Source organism: Bos taurus, chromosome 1 (genome assembly GCF_002263795.3).
Source record: "Bos taurus isolate L1 Dominette 01449 registration number 42190680 breed Hereford chromosome 1, ARS-UCD2.0, whole genome shotgun sequence".
Classification (NCBI taxonomy): Eukaryota; Metazoa; Chordata; class Mammalia; order Artiodactyla; family Bovidae; genus Bos; species Bos taurus.
In genome coordinates this window covers 142998583-143011271 of record NC_037328.1, presented here as the reverse complement: position 1 = coordinate 143011271, position 12689 = coordinate 142998583, and the positions used below count along the sequence as shown (strand labels likewise).

General features: G+C 52.7%; 1 protein-coding gene across 5 annotated transcripts in view; it reads right to left on the bottom strand.

Annotated features, from left to right (window-relative positions):
- The window catches only part of PDE9A (phosphodiesterase 9A), a 104289-nt gene that overhangs the window by 23621 nt on the left and 67979 nt on the right, over window positions 1–12689 (bottom strand). For 4 of the 5 annotated variants that reach the window (XM_005202035.3, XM_002685134.5, XM_005202039.5 and 1 more), the window contains 3 exons: window positions 12428–12482; window positions 11499–11569; window positions 2341–2425 (listed from right to left, as the gene is read on the bottom strand). In XM_005202035.3, the coding sequence (XP_005202092.1) occupies window positions 2341–2425; window positions 11499–11569; window positions 12428–12482 (211 nt within the window). The remainder of the gene's footprint in view (window positions 1–2340; window positions 2426–11498; window positions 11570–12427; window positions 12483–12689) is intronic. The other variant, XM_010801658.4, reaches the window with a different exon arrangement.

The following is a 12689-nucleotide window of genomic DNA, read 5'->3' as shown; positions in this document are numbered from 1 at the left end:
CAGGGGACACTTGGACAGAGATAGACACACACAGAGAAAGGCCATGTGGAGACAGAGGCAGACCCTGCAGTAATGCCCTGCAAGCCAAGGAGCCCCAAGAATCACCAACACCCCCAGAAGCTGGAAGAGAGGCCTGGAACAGGTCCCCCGAGAGCCTTCCTGAGGAGCCTGGCCTTCCTGACAGCTTTGGTTCAGATTTCTAATGCTCAGAACTGTGGGAAAAGAAACTACTGTTTTCAGCCCCCCGTTAGTGGTACTTTGTTACAGCAGCCGCAGGAAACTAACACAACCCGGGTGAAATTCTGATTTTTCTCTTGCAATCCGAATGGCCAGTGCGTGTCAGAGACCATACCGGAAGCACTGCCTCGCCCCTGCCCTCACTGGGCTCTGTACAGACGAGGGCGCCTGCAGCCTGGCGGGGGCTCATGACTCACCCCGGCTGTTCCAGGGAGGTGGCAGGAGTCAGTCATTTGAGAAGGGATGAGAGGCTGCATATAAAACCCCTTCCTACCATGTGCACCTTCAACTAACCTGTGTGCTCAGTTGCTACATCATGTCTGACTCTTTGCAACCTCATGGACTGCAGCCTACCAGGCTCCTTTGTCGATGGGATTTCCCAGGCAAGGATACTGGAGCCGGTTGTCATTTCCTTTTCCAGGGGATCTAGTTTGGATCTTCCCGACCCAGGGATCAAACTTGCATCTCCTGCGGTGCAGGACTCTTTACGCTGCGCCACCTGGGAACCAACTATACCTCAAAAAAGCCGACCTGTCTCGCACAAGTGCTCTGTGGGCTCCATGGATGCAACATGTTTGTGGGTGAGGCGATTCCACAGAGGGAAGGTGGGGGGCGGGGCCCAGAGCACACCCCTGCCCCCTCTCGCTGCAGCAGACATGGCACTGGGCCACAGGCAGCCAGTCCCAGTCTGGTCTCAGAGAATCCAAACTGATGACAAGTATGACATGGACATGGCATGGTCCTGGGAAGACATGCCCCCGAGCCCACCCCGAGGCTGCCAGCCTCACCACTCTCTGGCGGGACCACCAGCTTCCCTGTCCCCTCCTGGCCCAAAGGCCCCGCACTCAGCCACCCTCCCCACTAAGCAGGTTGCCCTCAATTTTGAAAATTCCGACAATGACCTACAGGGTGTCAGGCGGCCTTGTAAGACGATCCGGTGTGTTTGCACAGGGCTGTGAGTGGGCCCAGGAGTCCTGCTAAGTCCCATTAGGCCCAGTGTAACCTCAGGCACCCTAGTGGCATGGCGTTCTGGGGGTGACAGGCCACATCGTCACCATGTGGGCTCTGGACAGGTGACCGTGGGCATGAAGCAACCCCAGAGGGCAGACAGGCGGAGCTGGTCGCGTCAGAAAGCACCCGGCACAGCCCTGCACACAGTCCACACTCCACGCGTGCACCACATCCCGCGTCATCTCAGCCAACGGGGCATCTCCACCCCCAACCTGAACCTCTGCTTTGACCCCAGTTTGGCCAGGGGTCCCGCTGCACCCAAAACCCCACTCTCCAAGAAGTGCTTGGGGATTTTTTTTCATGGATTTCGGCACCTTGGCTCCCCAGGGGCACGCATGGAGGGACACTCGTTCCGAGGGACAAGTGACTTCTGTGTCCAGACTGTGGTATTGCTCCCCCGACTGGCCACTCTGTGCTGTTGCTGCTAAGTCGCTTCAGTCGTGTCCAACTCTGTGCGACCCCCTAGATGGCAGCCCATCAGGCTCCCCCGTCCCTGGGATTCTCCAGGCAAGAACACTGGAGCAGGTTGCCATTTCCTTCTCCAATGCATGAAAGTGAAAAGTGAAAGTGAAGTCGCTCAGTCGTGTCCGACTCTTAGCGACCCCATGGACTGCAGCCTACCAGGCTCCTCTGTCCATGGGATTTTCCAGGCAAGAGTACTGGAGTGGGGTGCCATCGCCTTCTCTGCGCTGTGGGGACGTCCATATGGAAGCGGGGCCTCTGAGGCCCCAGGACACGCGTCCTCTGGAAGCCAAAGACCCTTCTCCTTTAATTGGTCCCTTTTTCAAAATAATCGATGTCGACTTTGTTCAAGCTGAGAGTGTGAATCTTTACCATTTTCTGTAGGACGCTTCCTCTCTTCTTCTGCGACGTCATCCTCCCCGCCTCCCACGGCCATAAACTCTCTTTTATGAGAAGAAAGCTGTGTAACTGAAAAGCAGATCCCAGACGGTGCCCACTCAAGCCCAGCTGAACCAGATTCTTCAGCCTCGCTTCTGGGGAAAAAAAAGCCCAGGGCCCCCTCCACCCCATATGGCTACGCAGTGCTCTCCCCCAGCCGTCTGCCTGCGCCTCCCCCGGCGCAGACCTTACCTGTTGCTTCTGGCTGCCAGCTCCTCCCTCATCTTTTTAATGTCACTCTTGCATTTCTCAATCTCCACCACTTTTAGTCCTTCCACTGGGGACCAAGAGAAACACGGGGTTACCATGGATACATGCGGAGGATGGGGAGGCTGGTAACTGGGGGTTCGCCCACGGCTCCCATGTCCACTGCTGGGCGGGAAGGAGGGGAGGCTGGCTCAGACACTGGTTCCCACTCCCGCCCACCCTGCTGATTCTCTGGCCTCCCACTCACTCAGCTGAAACACAGCTGCCCCCAGACACACGCCTGTTCATCGCATTCAGGCCCATGGGCCCTCTAGGATGGAAGCCCCTCCCCCGCCCCTCTCCATGAATCTCCACTCTGCCCTCACCCACTTCTTGCTTTCTCTCCATATCCCTAAGCACCAGCTGAGGATCTGGGACACAGCGTCTTTTATCCCCCAAAGAAAAAGGGGGTTATGTGTTCCCACGGTATTAAAATGCAATGGAAGTTTCAGGGGGCAAAATCACAGCTTCCCAGCAAGAATGGAAATTTCATTAAGATAAGGAGCTTTGCACTTTAAGATCCTGTAGAGCAGTTAACCAGGAGAAGTCCACACCTGAAATGGTGAGAAACGAACAGGCCAGGAGGACGACCCCAGACTTGGTCATACTTCCGGGGTGCTGTGGCGAGGAGGGGTCCCTTAAGTCAGCACACTACTAATTTGTTTTTCATCAAAGGATGAACTGGCGCTTACACCCACAAGCGAGTATTCAACTTCAAGACATACACACTTGGCAGGTGCATATTTAGCCCAGAAATGCTGCCAGCTTTGGAAGGGCTTTCAGACTAGAGTCAGTTCATAAGAAATAAAAAAGATGAGCTTTGTTACTTTGTAATCACACCTCAATTTTTATGCAAAAAGATACTACCCACGATGCCACTCATCCCCCTTTTCATGGAGTGTGGCTCTGAATATGGCTAAAAATAAAATGCAGATGATTTCTAAAAGAAAAACAAAGCAGCTCGGTGACTTCCGCTGGTTTCCATTAATCCCCTCCCGCCGGGAGGAGCTGTCAGCAGCTCTGGAGCTCATGGGGGTGGAAATTTTCCCAGCACTGCCCTGGGCAGACAGGCAGGAACTAGAACCTCCCTGGGCAGGTTTTCTAAGCATTTCAGGGTCAAGGGCCAAGCGGGGGCCAGGCTTTGTGAAACCATGGCGTCCTTCCGTTTATGTGGCAGGAATCTGGAGGATCTGATCTGTGAATCAGGTCCTGGTGACCTGCTTCTCTGCCATGTGGGATGCCAAGGCAGAGGCTCAAAAACCACCTCCTCCCTTTTGTACCAGGACACAGGGCAGTGAGGTGGAGGGAGTGGAGGAAACGACATCAGTACTCTGAGCTCCCTCTGGGACCCCGCATCCTCCTTTGGGGTAGGATGCTCTCAGTCGTTTCTTGCACCACGATGTTAAGAGATGGACGGAGGCTTGGGTCCACTCCCAAGAAGAAGTGTAGCAGCACACGTCGTAAAGGTTTGCATTGGGACCAGGAGTGTGCACATGCCCAGGGCACTCCTCAGCCTCAGTCCCACTGCAAGACGCTCACCCCTCGGAGGAGGCGACCATGTTGCAGCCGTGTCTGTCACTGGGACATACAGTGGAGTCAACATCAGTGGCAGGAAGGGGCCCAGGAAAGGGTTGCTAACACGTGAAGGGCAGAAAATTTCAGAAAGGGGAATACAGCTGGAGAAGGGACCTGGCATGTGACACAGACTTGGATCCAAAAAGGGAATCCATGTGGGGAAGAGACAGACCATGCTGTATAGTCCAAACAGGGCAGCGGTGCCCTGCCAGTCAGGGTCCATGGATACACTCGTTATGTTTCCAGCATCACTTTTCTGAATACAAAATAACCTATGACTACTACAGAAAATGGAGCAAATACAGGGCCTATCAAAGAAGAGTATTTAAAAATGTATCCATGAGCCCACTGGGCCAGAAGAGAATTCATTTACTATTATATGGTGTTGGAGAAGACTCCTGAGAGTTCCTTAGACTGCAAGGAGATCAAACCAGTCAATCTTAGGAAATTAATCCTGAATATTCATTGGTGGAGAAGGAAATGGCAACCCACTCCAGTATTCTTGCCTGGAGAATCCCACGGATGGAGGAGCCTGTTGGGCTGCCGTCTATGGGGTCGCACAGAGTCGGACACGACTGAGCGACTTCACTTTCACTTTTCACTTTCATGCGTTGGAGAAGGAAATGGCAACCCACTCCAGTGTTCTTGCCTGGAGAATCCCAGGGACGGGGGAGCCTGTTGGGCTGCCGTCTATGGGGTCGCACAGAGTCAGACACGACTGAAGCGGCTTAGCAGCAGCAGCAGCATTCATTGAAGGAACTGATGCTGAGGCTGAAGCTCCAATACTTTGGCCACCTGATGCCAAGAGCCAACTCAGTGGAAAAGACCCTGATGCTGGGAAAGACTGAAGGCATGAGGAGAAGGGGATGACAGAGGATAAGATGGTTGGACGGTATCACCAACTCGATGGAGATGAGTTTGAGCAAGCTCCAGGAGATAATGAAGCACAGGGAAGCCTGGCGTGCTGCAGTCCATGGGATCGCAAAGAGTCAGACACGACTGAGCGACTGAACAACAACAACAATATATAATATATATGTGTGTGTGTGAGTGTATCCTTCCAGGCATTTCTCTCCCATCTCCATGCATTCTTAATATCTATCTATTTACTCTTATTTTTAAAAAGACAGGAGATTTTCCTGTCAACCCAGTGATTAAGGCTTCGTCTTTCAATGCAAGGGTCCCAATGCAATGCAAGGACCTGGTTGGGGAGCTAAGATCCAATATACCTTGAAGTCAAAAAACCAAAACATAAGATAGAAACAATACTGTAACAAATTAGATAAAGACTTTAAAAATGATCCACATCAAAAAAATTTCTTAAAAAAAAAAAAAATTGGGGGATCATGCCGCTCTGTTTTCTCATTTGCTTTTTTCTATCATCAAGGTCAAGGATGCTCCTGTTAGCAGCTGCCCACTAGCTCATGGCTCTTGGTGGCTGCCTGATGTTTGATCGAATGGATATTGGAATTGATGTAGATCAGATTCCTTGGCCATTTATTGGGGGTGATGTTAAGATTCAGTCTTTTGGGCTACATGGTATGATATCACTTATCTGAATCTCAGAGATTCAGAATTTATGGCAAAGATGTTTATGAAATGAAGCCTGGTTGCCGAGGAAATTGACGGTGAGCAATGAGATGGCAAAAAGTGCATTCATCAATGGACGAGAAAACAACATGTCATGGGATTAAAGGGCCAGAGCACAGGGAGGAAGCCGGGAGGTAGCAAAGCTCCAGAGCACAGGGAGGAAGCTGGGAGGCGCTGGGCGGATGCAGGCACGCATAGATCTGGGGCAGCCCCTCCCAGGCCTCGCTGGACACCAGGCTCCCTTTTGGAAGATCCTGGGGGAGCGAGAAGGCCAACTGTGCTGGGCCTCCCCCAGGTCCTGTGGCCACCCAGTGAGGCCCCAAGGTGGGGATGGGTGTCAGCTGCCCACATCTCGGCCCACTCATCAGTCCCAAACTTTAAACACAGGTGGCACAGACCAGAGCCCCAGACTAGCGGCCTGAGCATCACATGGACTCTGCTGGCCTCTCTCGGACTTTAGAAGCGGCTCCATGGGCCTTGGCAGGTCACAGCCACCCTGGAGGAGAATGTTCAGGAATGATTTGCTAAGAGGGATGCTGGCTTCAGGAATGGGGCCTCAGTGGGCAGGAGCAAGAGGGTGGTCACGGAGGCAGCTCTGTCCTGTTCTCTCCTCCCTCCAGCCCCATCGGGCTCTCCTGAGAGGCTACTGTGGGCAGGCCAGGCCCTGGTGAGGCTGCAGAGCTTTGAAAATTGTTTACAGACACGTAGGAATAGAGCCGTGTTTCAGCATTTCTGCCAAGAACTCTGCTAAGGAATTTGCATAACGCACATTTCCTGAGTGACAAAAAGAAAAGCAAGGTTTGCTTTCAGTCTTCTGGGTTGTTCGCTTGACCTGGCTGTAAACTCAGGCCCCTGGGGCCAGCTCTCCAGTCTTTAGGTTTGGGGCCAGGCCTGGGCAAGGACTGTAAACCGCCAGGCTCCTCTGTCCATGGGGTTCTCTGGGCAAGAATGCTGGAGTGGGTTGCCATGCCTTTTTCCAGGGGATCTTCCTGATCCAGGGATGGAGCTCGGGTCCAGGTGGCGCTAGTGGTAAAGAATCCAGCTGCCAATGCAGGAGACATGAGACACAGGTTTGATCCCTGGGTCAGGAAGATCCCCTGGAGAAGGTAACTGTCACCCACGCCAGTATTCTTGCCTGGAGAATCCCACGGACAGAGGAGCCTGGTGGGCTACAGCCCATGAGGTCGCAAAGAGTCAGACATGACTGAGTGACTAAGCAGGTGGCACGCACGGGCAAGGACAAAGGCTGGATGGGAGCAGGGCTGCCCTGTGCCTGCAGGGTGCCTGGGCCTGTCCTGCAAATAAGAAGAAAGGGAGGGAGGGAGGGGGGTGCCCTGGACGGTTCACCTCCAGCCGGGAAGCAAGAGGAGGCCCTGGGTGTCCTGTGTTTACAACACCCTTCCACCTAAGCAAGACCCCAGCCTCCCAAAGAAGGAAAACATTCTGTAGAAAAGGAAGGAAAGCCTTGAAGGTGAATTAAGAGCTACAGAAAAGTTTATATTTGACTCCAAAAAATTAAACACTTGAGAAGGTTAAAAAAAAAAGCAGGAAATTCCATTCAAACACAAGTCAAACCAATGTAACGTGGTTTACAGATAGGCAGTTCTAGCTGGTCCCTCTCTGGACCTCAGAAGCAGAGAACAGTCAGCAGCAGCTCAGACACACCAGACACAGCGCGTATGCGTGTGAGCATGGCGCACATGTCTGTTCACATGTGTATGTATGTAAGGGTTTGTGTATTTTTGAGTATATGTGCCCCTGTTTCTGTGTGTGTCTACATGTATGGGTGTGTGTGTGCCTCTGTGTGTGTGTGTGTGTGTCCACGTCTGGCCGGGCCAATTGGAGCAGCCTGGCAGCCTTCACAGCTGGCTTGCTTCTGGCGGCAGTGCAGGGTCAGGACTGACCTTCTGAGAGGCTGGGGTGACCAGTTCCCCAAGTGACTGATGGCAGAGGTCTGACTGCCAACTGTCCAGAGGGCCTCCGCTGTCCACTTCCAGGGTCCCTGTGATGTCTTTGCGGGAGGCACAGATGCTACGTCTGGGCGGCTCTTTGGAACTCATACCCCCCTGCCCCCGGGGGCTCAGCTCAGGTGAGGCAACTGTGGTCATTTCCGTGTTAACGGTGGAGCCTGGCGAGCCTGGGAGCAGTCAGCCACAAGCACCAGGAGAGGCCGGGCCTAAAGCCAAGTGGAGTTCAAGCGGCACAAGAACCAACTCCTGCAGTGTGTGAACCCGCCACTCCTGTGCACGACGGGCAGCCAGGAGGAGGTGGGGTGCTGGGGGCTGACATGGGGAGAGGTACTAAAATGGGGCTGGGGTAACCCGCTGCCCAGAGTGCCCCCCACCCCAACGATCCAGCTGACCAAAGCACCTAGAACCCTAACCCTGACCCTCTCTTCCCCCTGAGAAATGCAAGCCCCCTCCATCTCTCCCATGCAGGGCCCAGGCCTCCGGTGCTAGGATGAATACAACTAGTAAAAACACGAGTAACCGTGATGTCGTGGAGCTGGACCGTGTCTTCCAGGTCACCTGTGTGCATGTGTGTGACTTCTGTGATTCACACAAGAGCCCTAGGAGGAGATTCGAGCTAGTTCTGGAGGATTTGGGGCAAGGACAGACCAGGGGGAAACGGTTACCAGGGCTCTGTCCTTTAACGGTTCTCAATCCACGAGCCACTTGAAGGCAAAATACAGACACTTCTCTGCCCGATTGCTGCTCTCACGGCCAGAGACCGGAAGCCCTCGGTCTCACAGCTCTCGGCAGGAGTTCTGAAAATTAATTAACGGCCTCTTTAACCCGCCAGTGTACAAAGAATGGAAGGCCTGGAGCTGGCTTCTGTGCAGGGAGGGGCCAGTGGAGCTGGAAGAGAGGAGGATGAAGCAGGAGGCACCTGCTGCCCCCGTCCACCCGCCAGGCATCTGCTCTCCAGGTGGTGACTGGAAGACGGCTCTTCTCTGTAAGTGCAGGCAGTGACTCAGCAGTGAACGCTTTTTGTGATCTCTGGCTGAACCACTTCCCACATGTGGACAGTTCTACCCCATGGGGCTTGGTGGGAAGTGGGGCTTGCCTTCCACTGCAGAAGATGAAACAGCGAACGCTCACAGCAGTGGGTTGAATTGTGCCCCCGTAAGAGACAGGCAATGACATAGGGAAAAGCTATGACGAATCTAGAGAGCGTAATAAAGGTCTGTCAAGTCAAAGCTATGTTTTTTCCAGTAGTCATGTACGGATGTGAGAGGTGGATCATAGAGAAGCCTGAGTGCTGAAGACCGATGCTTTTGAACTGTGGTGCTGGAGGAGACTCTTGAAGGTCCCTTGGAAACCAAGGGAGATCAAACCAGTCAATCTTAAAGGAAATCAACTCTGAATATTCATTGGAAAGACTGATGCTGAAGCTGAAGCTCCAATCCTTTGGCCACCTAATGTGAAGAGCCAACTCATTGGAAAAGATCCTGATTCTGGGTAAGATTGAAGGCAGGAGGAGAAGGGGATGACAGAGGATGAGAAGGTTGGATGGTATCAATGACTCAATGGACATGAGTTTGAACAAACTCCAGGAGATGGTGAAGGGCAGAGGAACCTGGCGTTTAGCAGTCCATGGGCTGCAAAGAGTCGGACGTGACTGAGCAACTGAAGAGCAACAACAAAGGGAGAGGCTCACATCCTGATCCCCAGAATGCAAGTGTGACTCTGTTTAGGAAACGGATCCTGAGATCAGATCGTCCTGGGTGAGGGTGGGCTCAGAATCCACAGAGAGGTGCCTGATGCGGGAAGGTAGAGGGAGACCTGAACACAAAGGAGGGCAGGGGGAGGCTGAGTGCAGTGACGGCCACATGCCAAGCCCGCGGGCAGCCTGGGAGCCACAGCAGGCTCAGGACAGGGCCCCTCCGGGAAGAACTGGCCCTGCGGCACCGTGACCTCGGCATCTGGCCTCCAGACTTCGGGAGAATTCATTCCTGTTGTTCCAACCCCCTAGTTTGGGTGCGTTGACATGACAACCACGGGAAACAAACATACTCAGTTTCTCTGGCCTTCCCTGCAGTGGGCAGGGGTAGGGGGCGGGGTGTGTGTGTGTGTGTGTGGGTGTGTGTGTGTATGTGTGTGTGCATGGGGTCCACTCTGCCCAGACTCTGGATCTGCAGCTGGTGAACAGAGAAGAAGCCTGATGTTTGCAGCAGTGGCCATGAGCCGTGGGGGTCCCAGCACTGATCTTAGGGTGCGGGGGATACTGTATATCTGGGGCTCAGATCTGCCAGATTCGAGTCTTCACATCATCAGCTCTATGTGGCGTATGGGGCACTGCTCCTGATGAACAGCTACTGAGGAGCCTCGTCCTGACACTCTCAGTGCCCAGGGGACCCCCCCCCCAAATCCCTAGGAGGCAAAACCTCTTTTCTGCTCGATGCAGCCACGACCAGTGTCCGTGGCAGTGGGTACAAGGCCAGCTGCCTCAGCAGCTTTCTAACCTGCTCTTCCTCAAGCCTCCCCTCAAATCCCCAGCTCCTCATGGTGAAAGGTGCTGATGAAAGCCCTAGGACCTCAGGGCTTGTTGTTCAGTCTCTAAATTTTGTTCAACTCTTTGCAACCCCATGGACTGCACAATGCCAGGCAACCCTGTCCTTCACTATCTCCCGGAGTTTGCTCAAACTCATGTCCATTGAATTGATGATACCATCCAGCCATCTCATCCTCTGTTGACTCCTTCCCCTCTTTCCCTCAATCTTTCCCAGCATCAGTCTTTTCCAGTGAGTCAGTTCTTCCTATCAGCTGGCCAAAGTGTTGGAGCTTCAGCTTGAGCATCAGTCCTTCCAATGAATATTCAGGACTGATCTCCTTTAGGATTGACTGGTTTGATCTCCTTGCAGTCCAAGGGACTCTCAAGTCTTCTCCAACACCACAGTTCAAAAGCATCAATTCTTCGCTGCTCAGCCTTCTTTATGGTATTTACTTTTCCAATTTGCTGAATGAACTCAAGCAGGTCACTTAATCTCTTTGGCTTCTTCACTGTCAGTGGGGAAAACAGAACTGTTTTGCAGCTCTAATGATCAAATGGATTTAAAAAATGCCACTGCACTTTGAAGAGGGTGACTGTAAATCACGATTCAAGTTCTTTAGGCGAACTGGTTTTGGACACAATCGTGATTTTTTTTTTTTCTTGGAAAAAACCAAGCAGTTCATACAAGGTATGAAAAGTGACCTTCAATGAGTTAGCCAGGTAGAGGCTGTGATGCCATCCCGATAGCCTCACGTCTGGAGTCTGTTTACTCACTCCGCAAGTCAGTAAATGCAGTGCCCAGGAGCCATTAACCTTGACACTAGCCTTGACACTGACAAAGAGCCATCTCTTTGGGCCCTGGGCGGGGAATTGTGGACCACAAGGAATTCAAGCACTGCCCCTTATTTTACGGATGGGACACAAAGGGTGACTGACTGGAAGCTGTTATCTTCTGGAGTTTTAGCTACTTGGTCACTGAGTCAGGACTTGGTGGTCATTAAGTAGACATCTTCCCCTAAAATTGTGAAACCAGAGAGTATGGGTTGGTGTGTTCTCATTTATGTAGAAAGGGACACACACAAGCTGTTCTGCAGAGGTTCCTCTCTGGCGGGGCCCGGTCTAGGAAGCCCCGTGGTCTCCTCTGTGTTCCTCTGTGCCACCATGACACATACCATGTGATGACATGCACCGGATTGCAAATTACTGTGTACTTCTAACACGTTGCGAGTTACTGGGTTACTTTTAAAACAGAATAAAACGCTTAAGATTTATCACTCTTCTAGCCTTCGTTAACTTCAAAGGTAAGTACTGAGTATTTCACAGAGACAAAACATTCGTTCTCAGCCTCACCTCCCCTGCCACCATCACACACCACAGCTCAAGTGGCTTAATTTAAACTGAGGTTAAAAGACACATCAGCGAAAAGACATCAACATGCCACTCACATTCGACGCGTTTCTCTAGCACTGCCAAGTGATTTGCAAATTCAGCTTTCAGCTCATTGATTTTAAAAGCTCTGGGAAGGAAAAAAACAAAACAACATAACTCCTCAAATTCTCCAAGTTAAAGTTGGTTCAGTCAACATCTGCCGGCTCCTTGCCACGGTGAGGCCCACAGGTGGGCTGGTAAGGGATCCAAACAGAGGAGTTGCTTTTAAGGAACTGATGGGAGGCAGTGGGGAGGAGGAAAAGGATACACTCTGGAATTATCTCGAAGGTGTATTGTCCAAGACCAGAACACAGAGCGGGCATGATTACTCCCCATACCTGGCCAGTGAGCAGATACTCTCTGGGGAGGACCTGGGTTCTCTGCTCACCACTGGCATGGACCAGCACTCACCCCTCCACACACACACACCCTGTCCCGCTGGGCACAGACCACCTTAGGCAGCTGGTGTGCCCTTCTCTGGGATCCAACCCATTCAGTTCAACAACTTTAAGGAAATATGGCTTCTCCCCATTTCAACTACCTGAGGGGCAGTAAGATGCCATGGAAGGTGACTGAGAAAACGCAAAGCATCGACTCCAGAACCAGCAGCATAACTCAGAATGAAGAGTGAGCCAGAGATCCACACAGGATCTCTATGCTGCCAATTCCCGTAGGCTGAAGTCCTCGCCCCAGAAGAGCCCCTGAGGACATTCTCAGCAACACGGGTTCTTACTCTGAAAGCACCAGCAGGCGAGCATTTCCTGGACCCCATGCATGCTGGCTTAGTTACAGAATTCCCCAAAGGACCCCACCGGGCAGGTAGCTTCTCTGGGGAAGTGATGGATGAGAGCCCACCGGCTGAGATAGCCTCACGGCAACGGGCCCACCCGCCAAGAAGAGAAAGAGTACCCAGCCCCGGAAAGGATGCATCCAGAAGATTCTGTACCTTGAGAACTGCTCCGCCACCTGGGTCAGCACGTTCTGGATCAGTTCTTCTTTCTCTGCAGATGAGAAAAGAAAGACTAATGGAAAAGGGTGCACTCTGTGGACCACGGGTTGAACCCCAACACCGTGCCCAGGAGCTGCCTGGGTACCTGGGGGAGGGGTGCTCGGGTCACTGGTCGGCAGCAGGGCCTTTCCTGGGCCTCGGGTTTCCCGTCCAGCTTCAGATGCCCTTTCCCCCTGGGACAGCTCTCAGTGGTGCCTCA